Source organism: Mirounga angustirostris, unplaced genomic scaffold, assembly GCF_029215605.1.
Source record: "Mirounga angustirostris isolate CCGP_5_RB_7025 unplaced genomic scaffold, mMirAng1.0.hap1 SCAF_5, whole genome shotgun sequence".
Classification (NCBI taxonomy): Eukaryota; Metazoa; Chordata; class Mammalia; order Carnivora; family Phocidae; genus Mirounga; species Mirounga angustirostris.
Window position 1 is genome coordinate 143,245,082 of NW_026991713.1, and position 12,681 is coordinate 143,257,762.

General features: G+C 60.3%; 1 protein-coding gene across 1 annotated transcript; it reads right to left on the reverse strand.

The window, feature by feature from the left end:
• Positions 1 to 5,507: 5,507 nt before the first annotated feature.
• On the reverse strand, positions 5,508 to 10,519 carry UBALD1 (UBA like domain containing 1). Its single transcript, XM_045874883.3, has 3 exons — positions 10,314 to 10,519; positions 6,937 to 6,999; positions 5,508 to 6,598 (listed from the first exon to the last, which is right to left on the reverse strand). Exons 1-3 carry the CDS (start codon positions 10,431 to 10,433, stop codon positions 6,245 to 6,247), a joined length of 537 nt encoding a protein of 178 aa, XP_045730839.1. The 5' UTR covers positions 10,434 to 10,519; the 3' UTR covers positions 5,508 to 6,244.
• Between the last annotated feature and the right edge of the window lie 2,162 nt (positions 10,520 to 12,681).

Sequence of the window (12,681 nt, forward strand, 5' to 3'; positions counted from 1 at the left end):
TGACATGTCTACACATTACACAAAGTCTAAAAAATTTCCCTCTGCTTGGTTTTGGGACATGATTCTACCCGCCCCCGCCCCTGGTAACATCCACTAGAGGCCCCTGGGACTGCCAGGTGGGTAAGGGAGTTGGAGGGGGGTGAGTTGCCCAGGGGTCCGCCAAGGGGGAGCCAGGGAGCTGGCATGGAGGAAGATGCCCAGCCTGGCGGCCATCAGAGTTCAGGAACACTGCGTGCCTACCCCCTTCCTAATGGTCCCCTGGCGCTTTCCCCAGTTCCTCATTGGTGACCACTCCCAGACCCTGACTTCTCTTTTCTTTCTCCAAGGACTGTGTCTAAATGAGGCCAAGCTTTTCCTAACCCAGGCAACTTACCTGTTCAAGATGCCTTAGGGAGCGCTGGCTGGTGCAGTCCTGGACCCCGCACCCACCCCCGTATCACAGATGAGTATTTTTGGCAACTTCTCCCCAGAATAAAATCTTTCACTTTTTGACTGTGGATGAGGGTGACTGGCCTGGTGCCCTCTTTAGAGGGTGGCCTTGTCTGCCCCACGTGGGTGAGTGGACCTGCTGGTCCCTACTCAGGCCCCCACCCCAGGGTCAGCCTCCCAGAGCCACCAGCCAGAACCACCATGGCTGAGTCCCAGTAGAGAATCAACAGCAGACATTCTTGCCTCTGCTACATTTTCCACCATGGCAAAGTGTCCCGAGGTGCCTTAGCCCTATGTTCTGAGGACAGGGGTGGTGGTGTGAGCTGCCCAGGTTTGCTCAGGGAGGCCTCAGCTCTCCAGCCCCTGGCCAGTAGCTGTCCTCCTTGGGTGCTGTACATGGGTATGAGGGCCCCAACTTCCTTCCACCGCCTCCCATGGCAGGAAAGGGAGGTGTGGCCCGGGCTCAGGTGAAGAATCCCATGTCAGGCTTATCCCCTGCAGCCCTGACCCTTGGGCACCCACACACATCCAGGCTCGATTTTCAGACCCTCCTATCCATCCCCAGTCGCCCCTCAAAGCTGCCTTCCCAGCCATTTTTCAGTTTTACAAAGGGAATCCAACCAATCGAGTTGGTTCCTGCAGCCCAGGCATTGAGGAGTGAGGCCCAGGTAGGTGACTGTGTAACCATTTGCATTAGGACAGGCTCCTCAGAGTTTAGGAAGGTGGGGAAAACCACCAGCAGCCAGCCAGGAGCAGTGTCAGAAGACAACAGTCCTGTTCCCCATAGAAGTTGTGGGGGAACAAGCTGGCCTTTGGCCTGGTCCCAGATGGGAGCTGCAGGCAGAATCCTTGCCCCTCCAGATTCCAGCCCCAGAGGGTGGGGTCTGCAGGAAGCTGGGGGGGGAGGTGCTGCACCGACCCCCAGGCAGGTGCCTCAGGAAGGTAGCCCACCCTCTCCCAGCAGGGAAATGTGCTTGGGGAGCAGAGAGAACCAGGATGGGGTCCGCAGAGTGGGAATTTCAGAAGGTCCTGGGTCCAACCTCCTCCTTTGCCAGGGGGACATGGCTCCTGGCCTGTGACACAGCAGCAGTGTCAGGCTGGACAGGGGGTAAGGTGACCAACCGTCCCAGATCTGCCTGGCTCATGGCTTCAGCAGGATCCACAGGAACCCACCCCACTAGCATGTGCAGCTCTTGTTCCCCAGGAGAAATGGCCTTGGGAAGAGCAGAGGTCGGCCAGCAGGCTCCCAGCACCTCAGGCTGTGCTGGTGACACGGCCTTGGCCATCCTGGGACTGGGTAAGAGTGGTTATTCTGAGGCGCATCTGAAACACACAAATTGCCCAAACAGAAGCTGTGGCTAAGCAACCAGAGACCCTTCCAAATGCTGGAATTGGCAATAGCCTTGCTTCAAAAGACTTCCTTTTGTCCAGCCCAGGCAGCCTCCCCAACACTGACCCTGGGAAGTAACCAGACTCAAAGCTCGCATCTGTCCTCAGATAAGTCCTGCTATAAAAGCCCCTCAGAGACTTCCAGAGCCATGGTGGCCCTGCCCACTGCCGGGTTTGGGGGCCAGCCTTGGGGACAGCGTGGTTTTCTGCTGCCGGCCACAATGTGTTCTCAGAGAGCCCTCGAAAGACCCTGGGGATCCTTAGCGGCCCTGGGAGTGTCCACTTCAAGAGAATCTTGGAGAACAAGCCCTTCTCTTTTGAAAGCTGTCTGAAGGGGAGCCCTGCCTGCCCGCAGAAAGCGTTTTAGAGTCTCCATTCATCCACCAGCTGCCCCCCTCCAACCCACGGAGCAGGCCTTTCACTTGTGAAGCTCTTCCTGGTGAAAAACAAGGTCCCTCCAGATTCCGACCGACTTGGAGACAGAAACTGGACACACACGTCTGTGGCCAGTGGAGTGGCCTGGCTGACTAGGGGCAGGCTGGCTGTGTCCCCACTGTGACGGTCCGTTTCAGCCAGCTGCAGCTGCGGCCTTGCAGGAACCTGGGCCAGCTGTTACAAATGTCCAAGGTGAGCCAGAAGTGAGGCTTTTCCTGCAAACTCTCATTTTAAAGTGTTGGTAGACCATTCAGAAAGACATGGAACGTGAATGCAAGCCCAGCAGCATATGTCAGGGCACTAGGCGTTTGCAAACCCCTAAGTTAGTACGCTCAGGTGTTTTAACAGCAGACTGGAAAGACACACCCACTGCCTGTCACCTGGGGAAGCCAGACCTTCATCCCACACGCTGCCACGTCCAGTCTTCAGAAATGAGAGCTCAAATCATCCTTTCAAGCAATGTCACGGATGCAAATGGTGTTTAGAGCAGAACTTTGGAAATGGTCATTTGAGCTCAAGTCCGGCAGGCAGGTAGGGGGTGACCATGCCCAGAAGAGGCTGCACTTTGAAGTAACAAGGCCAGTTTCCCGTGTGTGCTGCTGGGGTAGCTCCCAGGAGGCGCTGAGATCAAGGACAGCTGAGGATGGCGGTCTCTTCCCTTCCGTTCATGCACCAGCACCTTTGCTTTCCAGCCATTTTACACCCTAATGTGTAATAGATGGTTACTAACTCCTTCAGCCTTGAGTCTGAGCTTCCAGCCTTAGGGAAGTTGAGGAAGGTTCCAGGTTCTCTGTTCCCAGCTCTGCCTCCCCCTCAAGTTTGTCTGGCCTGCTTTTGCAGCCTTTCCCCTGGTCTGAGCATCTCAGACCAGTAGCTCCCAGCACACCTGACAGGGCCTCTGCATTTGCTGGGAAGTTAGGGGAGTCCCCAGCCCCAGCTCTGGCCCTGCTCTCTGCCCCCTCCTTGCTTAGGGCACTGATGAAAAATCAGATTCCTGGGCCCTCCTCCAGAGCAGTTGCCTCAAGCACCCAGGGGACCCTTATGCCCTACAAGTTTGGGGTCATGAGTCTGGTGGCTCCCGGTCACTGGGAGGCACGAGTGCCCGGCTCCTGCCTCACAAACACCTGGGAGTTGAGTAACAGTTCTGACATACAGTTGGCGTTCTCTAAAGTTCACCTTTTCAAGGTATATGATTAAGTGGTTTTTATTCTGAAGTTGATCAACCAGTATCCTGTGGAACGTTTAAAATAATACTGTCAGGGCTTCTCCCCTGGGACTCTGATGCCATGGGATCTAGGAGTCTGTGGTTTGTCTTTTTACGGAGCTCCCCGGAGGCTCTGCTGTGCAGCCAACTATGGGAACCTGGGTTTAGGGGACATTTTGCCATGTCTACAGATACTTCCGGTTGTCACAACTGGGGGATGCTACTGGCATGTAGTGGGTGGGGGCCAGGATGCTGGCCAGTATCCCAGAGCACATGACACCTCATGGCAGACAGTAATCCAGCTCCAAATATCCACAGTGCCCAGGCTGGAAACCCAGGACCTACAGGAACCTCAAGTCCTTTCCAGCCTGATGTGATCACCTGAGGCCTCCAGGCCAGCCCATGGCGACCCCCAGACACAGAAGTGCACCTCACCTCCAACAGATCAGCACTCAGTAGAGATGTTGTGTAGGGACACCTCTCAACGTGGAGCTTGAGGTCCTCCATCTTACAAAACTCTGAGTAGCAAGACTGGCTTATTTACAGGCCCCCCGCTGGCCTGCCCCGGGGTTGAGCCTCTGCCTCCAGGAGTGCAAATTCTCGATGGTGCGTGCACGGTCTCGTCGTCTCTCACACACACACCACCCAGTCATCTGCTCACTGGGACAACCCAGGCACACGCACCCCTACAGAGCTGAGAACCCACAAACACATACTTGCCTCTGCAGCTCTCCTGCCGCCCGAGGGGGGCTGTGTGGCAGTTATCTGCGCATTTTCTCCCATCAGAAGGCTGTGAAGATTCAGGAGGCTCAAGACACCCTCACCCTGCCCCGCCCCTCCCTCCCTCCCCTCTCCACAAGAACTCCTCACAGAGCTGTCGTTCGTTCTCCTGGAGGAAGGCCAGGAAGGCTGCTGGAAGGGGGGGGGGGGGGGCGGTTCAAGGTGAGGACACGATTGCAGGACAGAAACAACAGCTGGAGCAGGGCCCAGTGGTCTTCAGTAACAGCCAGAGAGCAGAGTCGTCCCCTGAGCCTGTCCAGGGTCCAACAGGGTGGAGACAAAGCTGAAGCCAGGTAGTGGCTTGGAGAACACCCAACACAGGAGCATCCTCATCAGAAGACCCAGCCCCATCCCTGGAAGCAAGGGCAGGACCGCCAGTGGGGAGCGCAGAGATGTCAGTCAAGCAGGAGACTTTCTGAAATAGAAGAAACTCTCCAACCCAGGTGTCATCCGCAGAAGACCAAGGTGCCTGGTGGGTGCCAGACAGGTGATCCTAAGTTAGAGAGTGAGGTCCGCCTGTACTGAAGGTTGGGCAGAGACCTTGGCCTCCCTCCTTCCCCAAAACCCAGCCCCTCACAAGAGGTACAAGGCTGAGGCTGCCCCAGGAAGCCCCTTTCCCAGCAAGGGCAGCTGCCGGTGGGGGGGTGGGGGTGCGCAGAGTGGGGCACCCCTGGCTTCTCCCTTGGGGTGAGAGCAGATGTCTGCCTCAGCCCAGCTCCAGAGGAGCCCAGGATCCTATCGCTCCTAGGTTGCCAGTCTCCTTAGTGACCAAAGGTTTGAGCTGCAGGTTGGACTCTGCCCTGGGCTCGTCCTGTTCCTGTCACAAGCCCCCACTGGCTCTGCACAGAGGTTGGCTATGTGCACCTCCCCAGGGGGAGGGCCCTGCCCTACTCGGCATGTCTGTTGGGAGGTTGGGCCTGCAGAGTCCAGCCTGTAGCCAGCCATTGGGACCCTAAGACACAAAGAAAGGTCCTGTGTGAGACTCAAGCAGACGGGAAGGCAGTTGTTAGCCCTGGAGGTCAGGATCAGTCCAGCCTGACAGTGGGGAAGGATGGGCAGGAGGCAGGGATTCTGGGAACACAGGCCAGAAACTAACTTCATGGGAAGAGCCTTGGATGGGCAGAAAGGTTCCAGAGCCATGTTGTGGTTGAAAGACAGCAGCAGACAGGAACCGTGTGGAGCCAGGCGGGACTGGGGGTGCCCTGCCTCTCCACATGGAGCCAGCCGGCAGCAAAGCTCAGGATGTGAGGCAAGACCACAGAGCCTGGTGGTGGTTTGAACTCTTTCTTCTGTTAAAAGGGGGAATTGAAAGGGTGTGAGGTACCCCCGGGCTCTGGGGGAGGCATGCAGGCAGCCCCAGCAGGCAGGCGCTGGGGAATGGGTGGGAAGAGTCCTGGAGTTTCCCACAATTCTTTTCTGTGCAGGGAACAGCAAGGCTGGCTGACAAGGGGGCGGGAGAGAGGCAGGGCCCTGGGGAGAGGGGTGGCGGGCAAGGGGCTTGGGGGCTCACTCTAACATGCAAAGTCCAGCTGCCCCATAAACTAGGTTGCTTCTTGGAGAGCGACATACATATAAATACAGACACAGCTACACACACACATGCGGAGAAGGCTCTGCATTCCCAAGGGTGGGGATCTAGGCCTGCTGGCCCCCAAGGAGCTCCAAGACAGGAGCCAGCCAAGTCTCCGCTGCTGTGGCGATTCTCCGCAGCCCCCTGGGCTGGGGCAGGGCGAGCAAGTCCTCTGGGGAAGGCTGCTTGTTCTCTGAAGTTCTGTCCACCAGCACCAAGACAACTCTGAACCAAATCCATGCAAGGTGGGTGCCCCGTGCCTGCGCATCCATGTCTGTGCGTGGGCAGCCTGTGTGCTGGCACCAAGGTCCAGTCTCTCCCCTCCAGGGCTCCGGGGAATGGGGGGTGCAGACAGAGGAGGATGAAGGGGGCCCACAGAGACATCCTCTCCCCCGCCCCACAGGGTCCTGGCCTCCGGGAGGGGGGAGGGGCCTCCCTTATCTCTCGGCCTCCATGGCAGGGTGGGCCCTTGGTTCTGAAGTGGCCTGCTGGGGGGCCAAGGGTGGCCAGTCTGACGCTGGGGAGGGAGGTGCCGGAGTCCACAGGGGTGGCTGCTGCAGCTGGTGGTGCTGTGGCCCCCCTGGGGGCGAGGCCGCAGTCGGCCAGCTGGGGGCCGCGAAGCTGCCGGTGGCGGCGTGGGGGAAGTGCGGCGGGGGGGACGTGGCCGTGGCGGCCATTGGGCTACCACTGCCACCACCGTGAAAGCTCTCGGAAGCCTTGAGACGGGAAAACATGGTGAGGGCATCAGGGAAGTTGGGGGGCGTGGCAGGGGTGTTGGCAGGAGTGCACATCTGTGGGGGGAAAACAAGAGAGGGTGGGGTGAGCACCCCTTTGTGGGAGGGCCCCTGGCCTCCAGCTGCCTCCGAGGAGGAGACACACACTCAGCCACTGTGCGGAGCTTCTGGGCCTCTGCGCTGGCTGCGTCCTGGCTCCGCGAGACAGTCCACTAGCTCGGGGCTCACAGAGGGAAGGCACAGCCGAGACGGGCCGGCCCACCACACCCCCGGGCAGTCTCCAAGGAGGACCCTCCGCAGCGAGAGCCACTGCAGCTTCCCCGGGGGAACGAGGCTGCCCTGCCCTGGACCAGGAGCACCCCCTCTCGCCACCCCTGGGGCCGCAGGACACTTACCATCTGGTGGTGGTGGTGGCTGTAGGGGATATTGGTCTCCTGGAAAAAGGCGCTAAGAGCCGTCTGTGGAAAGAAGGCCCAGATTTAATTACCTTCAGGCCCCTGTTTCCAGAATCTCTGGGGCTTGGTGCGGCCCTGGGCCTGGCTACAGAGCAGAAGTGAATGTTAGGAGCGTGCCTGTCACCCCCCAAGGAGGCGCTACAGACTCCCGGGCAGGCCGGCCTCTAGCTCCGCACACACCTAATGTGGTCACTGTGACCTCGGGAGCAGAGCAGGCAGCACCCTCTCCCGGTCTCACAGGGAAAGACTGAGATTCTAGCCTGACTGTCACCAACTCCATGGGTGGCAACTCCTTCATCTGAGCCTCAATTTCCTCATCTGTGAGCCAGGGGATAGCAAAGACTCCCAGATGTTAAGTCTATGACCCGCCTGCCCCTCTCCTTGGCTGGCCACAGGAGCCTGCCATGATCTGGGCCTCAGTTTCTCCATCTGCACCACAAGGAGACTGGGCTGGGTGGTTTCCTGATTCCCCTCCCCGGCTGCAATAACCTGAGATCCACATTCCACCTGGGAGAGCCAGAATTACGTAGGATGGTCTGGGTTTTGCACTCGCTGCCCCACTCGCCCAAGCCTCCCTTGGAATGTTCTTAAGGTGCAGAGCAGGAGGATGGCAGAAGGGGGTCTGCACCCAGGGTGGTGAGAAGGGGAGTAGGAAAGGAGGCAGAGAGCAGGTCTGTGCCAGACAAACTCATGTGGAGGCCTTCGGGGACTGGCAAGAGGGGGGCTCCAGGAGCCCGAGGGAGGTGCTGCATTTGGTCTGTCCTGGCCAGGGGCCTGCAGGAGGGGTGCTGAGGAAAATAAGGGAGCCAGCTACTCTTGCAAAAGTGCTGGGTGAGGGAGTATGTGCCAAGTCCCAGGCCCAGCCCCAGCTGCCCTCCTTTGCCACCCCTTGAGGTTCCCTGCCCCCCAAACCCAGCCCAATCCCCTGCCCGCCCCCAGCACAGCCAGACCAAGCTGGCTCCCAGGGCTTGCCCTGGGGGTTTGCTTTTTTTTTAGATTCAGATGAATTTTTCTGGGAATTTCCTGCTGGAGATTTCCTACCCCAGTGTCCCCAAACAGGGTGTGGGAACGGGCTGGGGTTAAGTACCTCCTCAGGACTCCCTCCCACCTGGGAGCCCCAGGCGACGCACCCAAACCATTCCTTCCCAACAGCAGATCCAAAGGCCACCTGAGTGAGAATTCCAGTGAGAACATTCTGCTGCCTTAAAGCACCACCACTTAAAATACACAGGTCCCCTTCCCCCTGCAGCCGCCTGACCTCATTAACACCTGAATCACAAAGGTAAGACCCAAAAACACGGCCTTTGGCTGGGTCAACCCTCAGCCGGTGAGCCTGCTGGGGAGGTTACAGTAGGGGAAGGGTAGCCCTGAGGAACCCCTCACTCACTTTCATGCAAGGACCTACGGTTTGGGGGTTCACATCCCATTTTCACCTTAAGTGAACCTCCCTAGTATCCATATCCTCCATTTTACACTTGTGAAACAGACTCAGGGAACCCAGAGCATATGGCTCCTACCCCAGGGGCTCACCAGAGCTACCAAGTCTGCAGGCCGCTCCTGCCCCTCTTGGGGACAGAGTTTTCCCCAGCATTTCAATCCTCAAAGCTACATTTTAATTCGCATGATGGAGTGACACCAACCCGGGCTGAGAGACAGTGCAGCAGGTGCCGGGCTCTGTGCTGGGCTGAGAGTCCAGACATGCAAAGGCTTCCCACCAGACACCTGCCTGCCCAGCCCCAGGCAGGGAGGGAACCATGTATGCAGATGTGGGACTCAAGCAAACTGCCATGAATGTGGTTTTACAAGTTTTGCCACATCTCGCCTTTGAGACAAACAGGCTGATTAGGGAGCTTCCTGCAGGGTGGGGCTGCAGGCCCTGCAGAGGGTGGGGGGGTGGGGGTTGGAGGGAGTGGCCATTCACTTCTTAGAGGTCAACTCCCACACTGGAGGTGCAGAGAAAACTGAGGCCAGAGGAGGGAAGGGACCTGCCCAGAGCGAGCAGCCTCCCATCTTGGGGTGTGAGAACCACAAAGGATCAGCGGTCCCTCCTAAAAGCTCTGGTAGATGTTGGTGAGCAAAGATCCCCCTGGCTGGACAGGCCAGGGCTCCCCCAGGCTGTCCAAACCTTTGGGCTGGAATTCTGATCCCCATCCCATTCTCAGGAAACTGCGCCCTGGGATCCCCTGGCTCACTGTCCCCTCAGCAGGCCCAAACACCTTTCCTGGAATGGCTCCCCATCAGGAAACCAGGCCCCTGGGCCTTGGCTGGGCACAGACACTGGCTGGGCTGTGACCTTACACCTGTGAGGGGTGGAGCTCAAGGACTCTGGCCTCTTTCCTAGATACTACCCTGGGTTATTTCTGGGGCAGTTGAGCTAGGCAAAGCCAAGTGGCCTCTTGGCAGCACAAGCCGTGGGCACTAGTGCCCTATGGGTCAGGGAGGCCTGCCCAGCTGACTGGAAGCTACTGAGCCATGTAAACCACGCCGTGCACTGTGCAGGTAGATTCTCCTGCCAGCACGGAGGCGGCCACCTGGGCACGCCTCTGGGGCGGGGTGCACAGATGCACACCCCCAGCTGTAGTGTGGGGTCCAACACAGCACCGGTACACTCGTGTGTGTACACGCGTGGGCACCATCTGCAAAAACGGCGACGTGTGTGTACACGGAACACACACAGCCCGCACCCGCGCGCCGGGTGGACTGCGTGTTTACACACACGCCAACATGCCCACACGTAGCGTGGCGCGTGCGTAAATACAAACGCACATGTACGTGGACACAGGCGCCACCGAGCTGCCCACCGGGCACGCACACCCTCAGACCCACTCGCGCGGGGCGGCTCTCGCTGGCCCCGGGGCTCCCGCCCCACCCCACGGCTCCCGAGATGGGGGCGGCGCGCGGTCCCGGCCCGGGGCGTCCTCCTTCCGGCCGCCTGCCAACTGTCCGTCCGGGCCGCGGCACCGCCCCGCCCTGCCGTTACCCGAACAAAAGAGGGGGGGTCCCTGCATCCCGACTGCCCGGGGACGCAGGGGGGGGATTCGGGGTGCCGGCGGGGGCGGGCCGCCCCTTCCCCCCACCCCGCGCGGGCGGCGTTTCCGGGGGCCGCGTAGACGCGGCCGCGACACCCGGCCGGACCCGCACGCCGCGTGTGCGCGCTGAGGCCCGGCCGCCGGAGCGCGCGGCCGTCGGGACACCTGGCCGAGTGCGCGGCCCCGGCCCGGCCCGGGCGCAGCGCGCACCGGCACGTGTCCACACCGTCTCGCACACGCGCGGTTGGCGGGAGGGACCCGGACCCCGACCCCGGCCCGGCCGCGCACCTCGAACTGCCAGTGGGCCGCCTGCAGCAGCTGCTTCGCCTGGTCGGCCGCACAGCCCGCCGTCAGCACGAACTGGTTGATCATGACCTGGTGCTTGAGCTCGTCCATGTTCACGGACATGGCGCCGCCGCCGCGCTCCTCCGCCTCACGCGTCCACCATTAGCGAGCCGGCTCCGGCTAATACAAATATTTACTGTGCGGCTCTGACTCACCGAGCCTCGCCTGGCTCGGGGCCGCGGGGGCATGCTGGGAGATGTAGTCCCGCGCCGCGGCCGGCCGGGGGGCGCAGGGAGGTGTGTCCGGACGCTGCCCCTGCTGCGTGCGGAAGCGGGCGGGCGCGCCTGCAGGCCCTCACCGAGGCTCGTGGGGGTCCAGAAGGCGGAGGCCGCTGGCGTCTTTGCCCGGTGTGCCTGGCATCCCTCTGTTGAATGGGCGCACACTTGGAAAGGGGGCCCCTAGAAATTTTGGCATAAATCGTAAGCACTGGGACGCACAGCCCCGAATGCCTGGCACACAGTAGGCGCCAATAAATACTCCTTCACTGAATGAATGAATGTACCCCTTAGGGTTCTGCAGAGTCACCGCCTCCAGGAAGCCTTCCGGTCTCCCCAGCGCCCCGAGCACAAGCTCACATCGCCCACTCGTGATGCGGGTCCCTTCCCGGCCTGGTGCTCGGCCAGGCACACAGTAGACCCGAGGAACGTTTGGGGATGGCATGGCGCCCGAACAAGCCGGCGAGGCGGGCAAGCTCTGGTGCCTCGGGGTCCCCTCCCCGCGGGGCTCCCACTTTCCCACGCAAAATCTCGTACGTTCTGCCGGAAATCTCAGCCTTCGGATGCGGGCGCCAGGACCTAGCGGAGCCAGTTCCGGGGCGGCCCCGAACTCCTATTCCCAGAATGCCCCGGTTTATTTGCATCGTTCTGTCCCAAATGACGTCAAGTGAGTGAGGCCGCGCCACCGCCAATGGGCGGCCGCAGAGTGTTAGGACCTGGCCATATAAGGTAAACAAAGCTGGCCGCCCAATGAGGCTGCAGCGGGGGCGGGCGCTGGGTCGGAGCCGGCGGGGGCGCGTCACGTGGCGGGCGGGGGCGGGACTGGGGAGCACGGGAGCGGGGGAGTTGCGGGTTGTGTTTACAGCTCCGCACGCGCCGCTTCCGGGTGACGTCGCGGGTCGGGCGTGCGGGGCCAGGGCGGGCTCGGAACGGGATCCTGGGGGCGGGGAGGGGGAGGCGGGGAGAGGTCTGGCTCGGTCATCCCTGCTCTGAGAGACCTTGGCCCGGTTCCTCGCGCTCCCTGGGCTCCAGTTTCATCCGTTGGGCAACCGTTCTTTGAGCCCTTTCTCTTGCCCTGCCTTGACCCGGCGTTACTGCGGAGAGCACACCCCAGAAGAGTTGGCTGGGGAGGGGGGGCGGGGGTGTTGGGACCGTGTGTCAAAAATCCTAAGGATGGGGACGCCTGCGTGGCTCAGTCGTTAAGCTCTGCCTTCGGCTCAGGTCATGATCCCAGGATCCTGGGATCGAGCCCCGCACTGGGCTCTCTGCTCAGCGGGGAGCCTGATTCTCTCTCTCCGACACCCCCTGCTTGTGTTCCCTCTCTCGCTGTGTCTTTTTCTGTCAAATATCTTAATGTAGAATGTGGAAATGTAGAAAAGTGCCCTCTGGGAAGTGACGCAGGCCCTGGGGGCTTGGGGTGAAAGGTCATTGGGAGGTTTTCCTACATTTGATCCATTGTTGGCTTTAGGCTTAGTGTGGGGTCCAGAGGTGGTGGAGAGGTCCAATGGGAATCAGGAGATGTTTTGGGTGTGTCTGATTCTAGTGGCGTGCCCCCCCACCAACCCAGCGCCTCAGTAGAGGAAATGCACTGGATGGAGGGAACTATGCCACACTGGAGGGGTGGAGAGAAGCCCTACCTGGGTCCTAACCCTTCCAGAGGTTCTGGCTTTGGTGAGTGGGAGGATAATGGGAGACTGGTGGACAGGGCCTGAAGGGTCCCAGGATTGTGGGGGTTGGGGGTGGGCACGGGCACCCGGATGCTTGGGGAGGGAAGGGAACCCTGCACGGTAAGACCCCCTAAGGGGCCTTTGAGGGCTAGAGTGCCCTGGGCTTAGTCTATCTGCAGGTAGTAGACTCAGTGTCCTCTTCCAGGTGGGCGCCTCGGCTTTGGCAGAAGTAACCTGTCCACATGGGAAGTCAGGTTTGGGTGTCTTCTGCTACACGGGATCACTCAGGCTCCACATTTTTTGCAAACCCTGATAGTGCCAGGAGATTTCTGGTCCTGTTAAGAATGGCTCCTCGGGCACCTGGGTGGCTCAGATGGTTAGGCGTCTGCCTTCGGCTCAGGTCATGATCCCAGGGTCCTGGGATCGAGT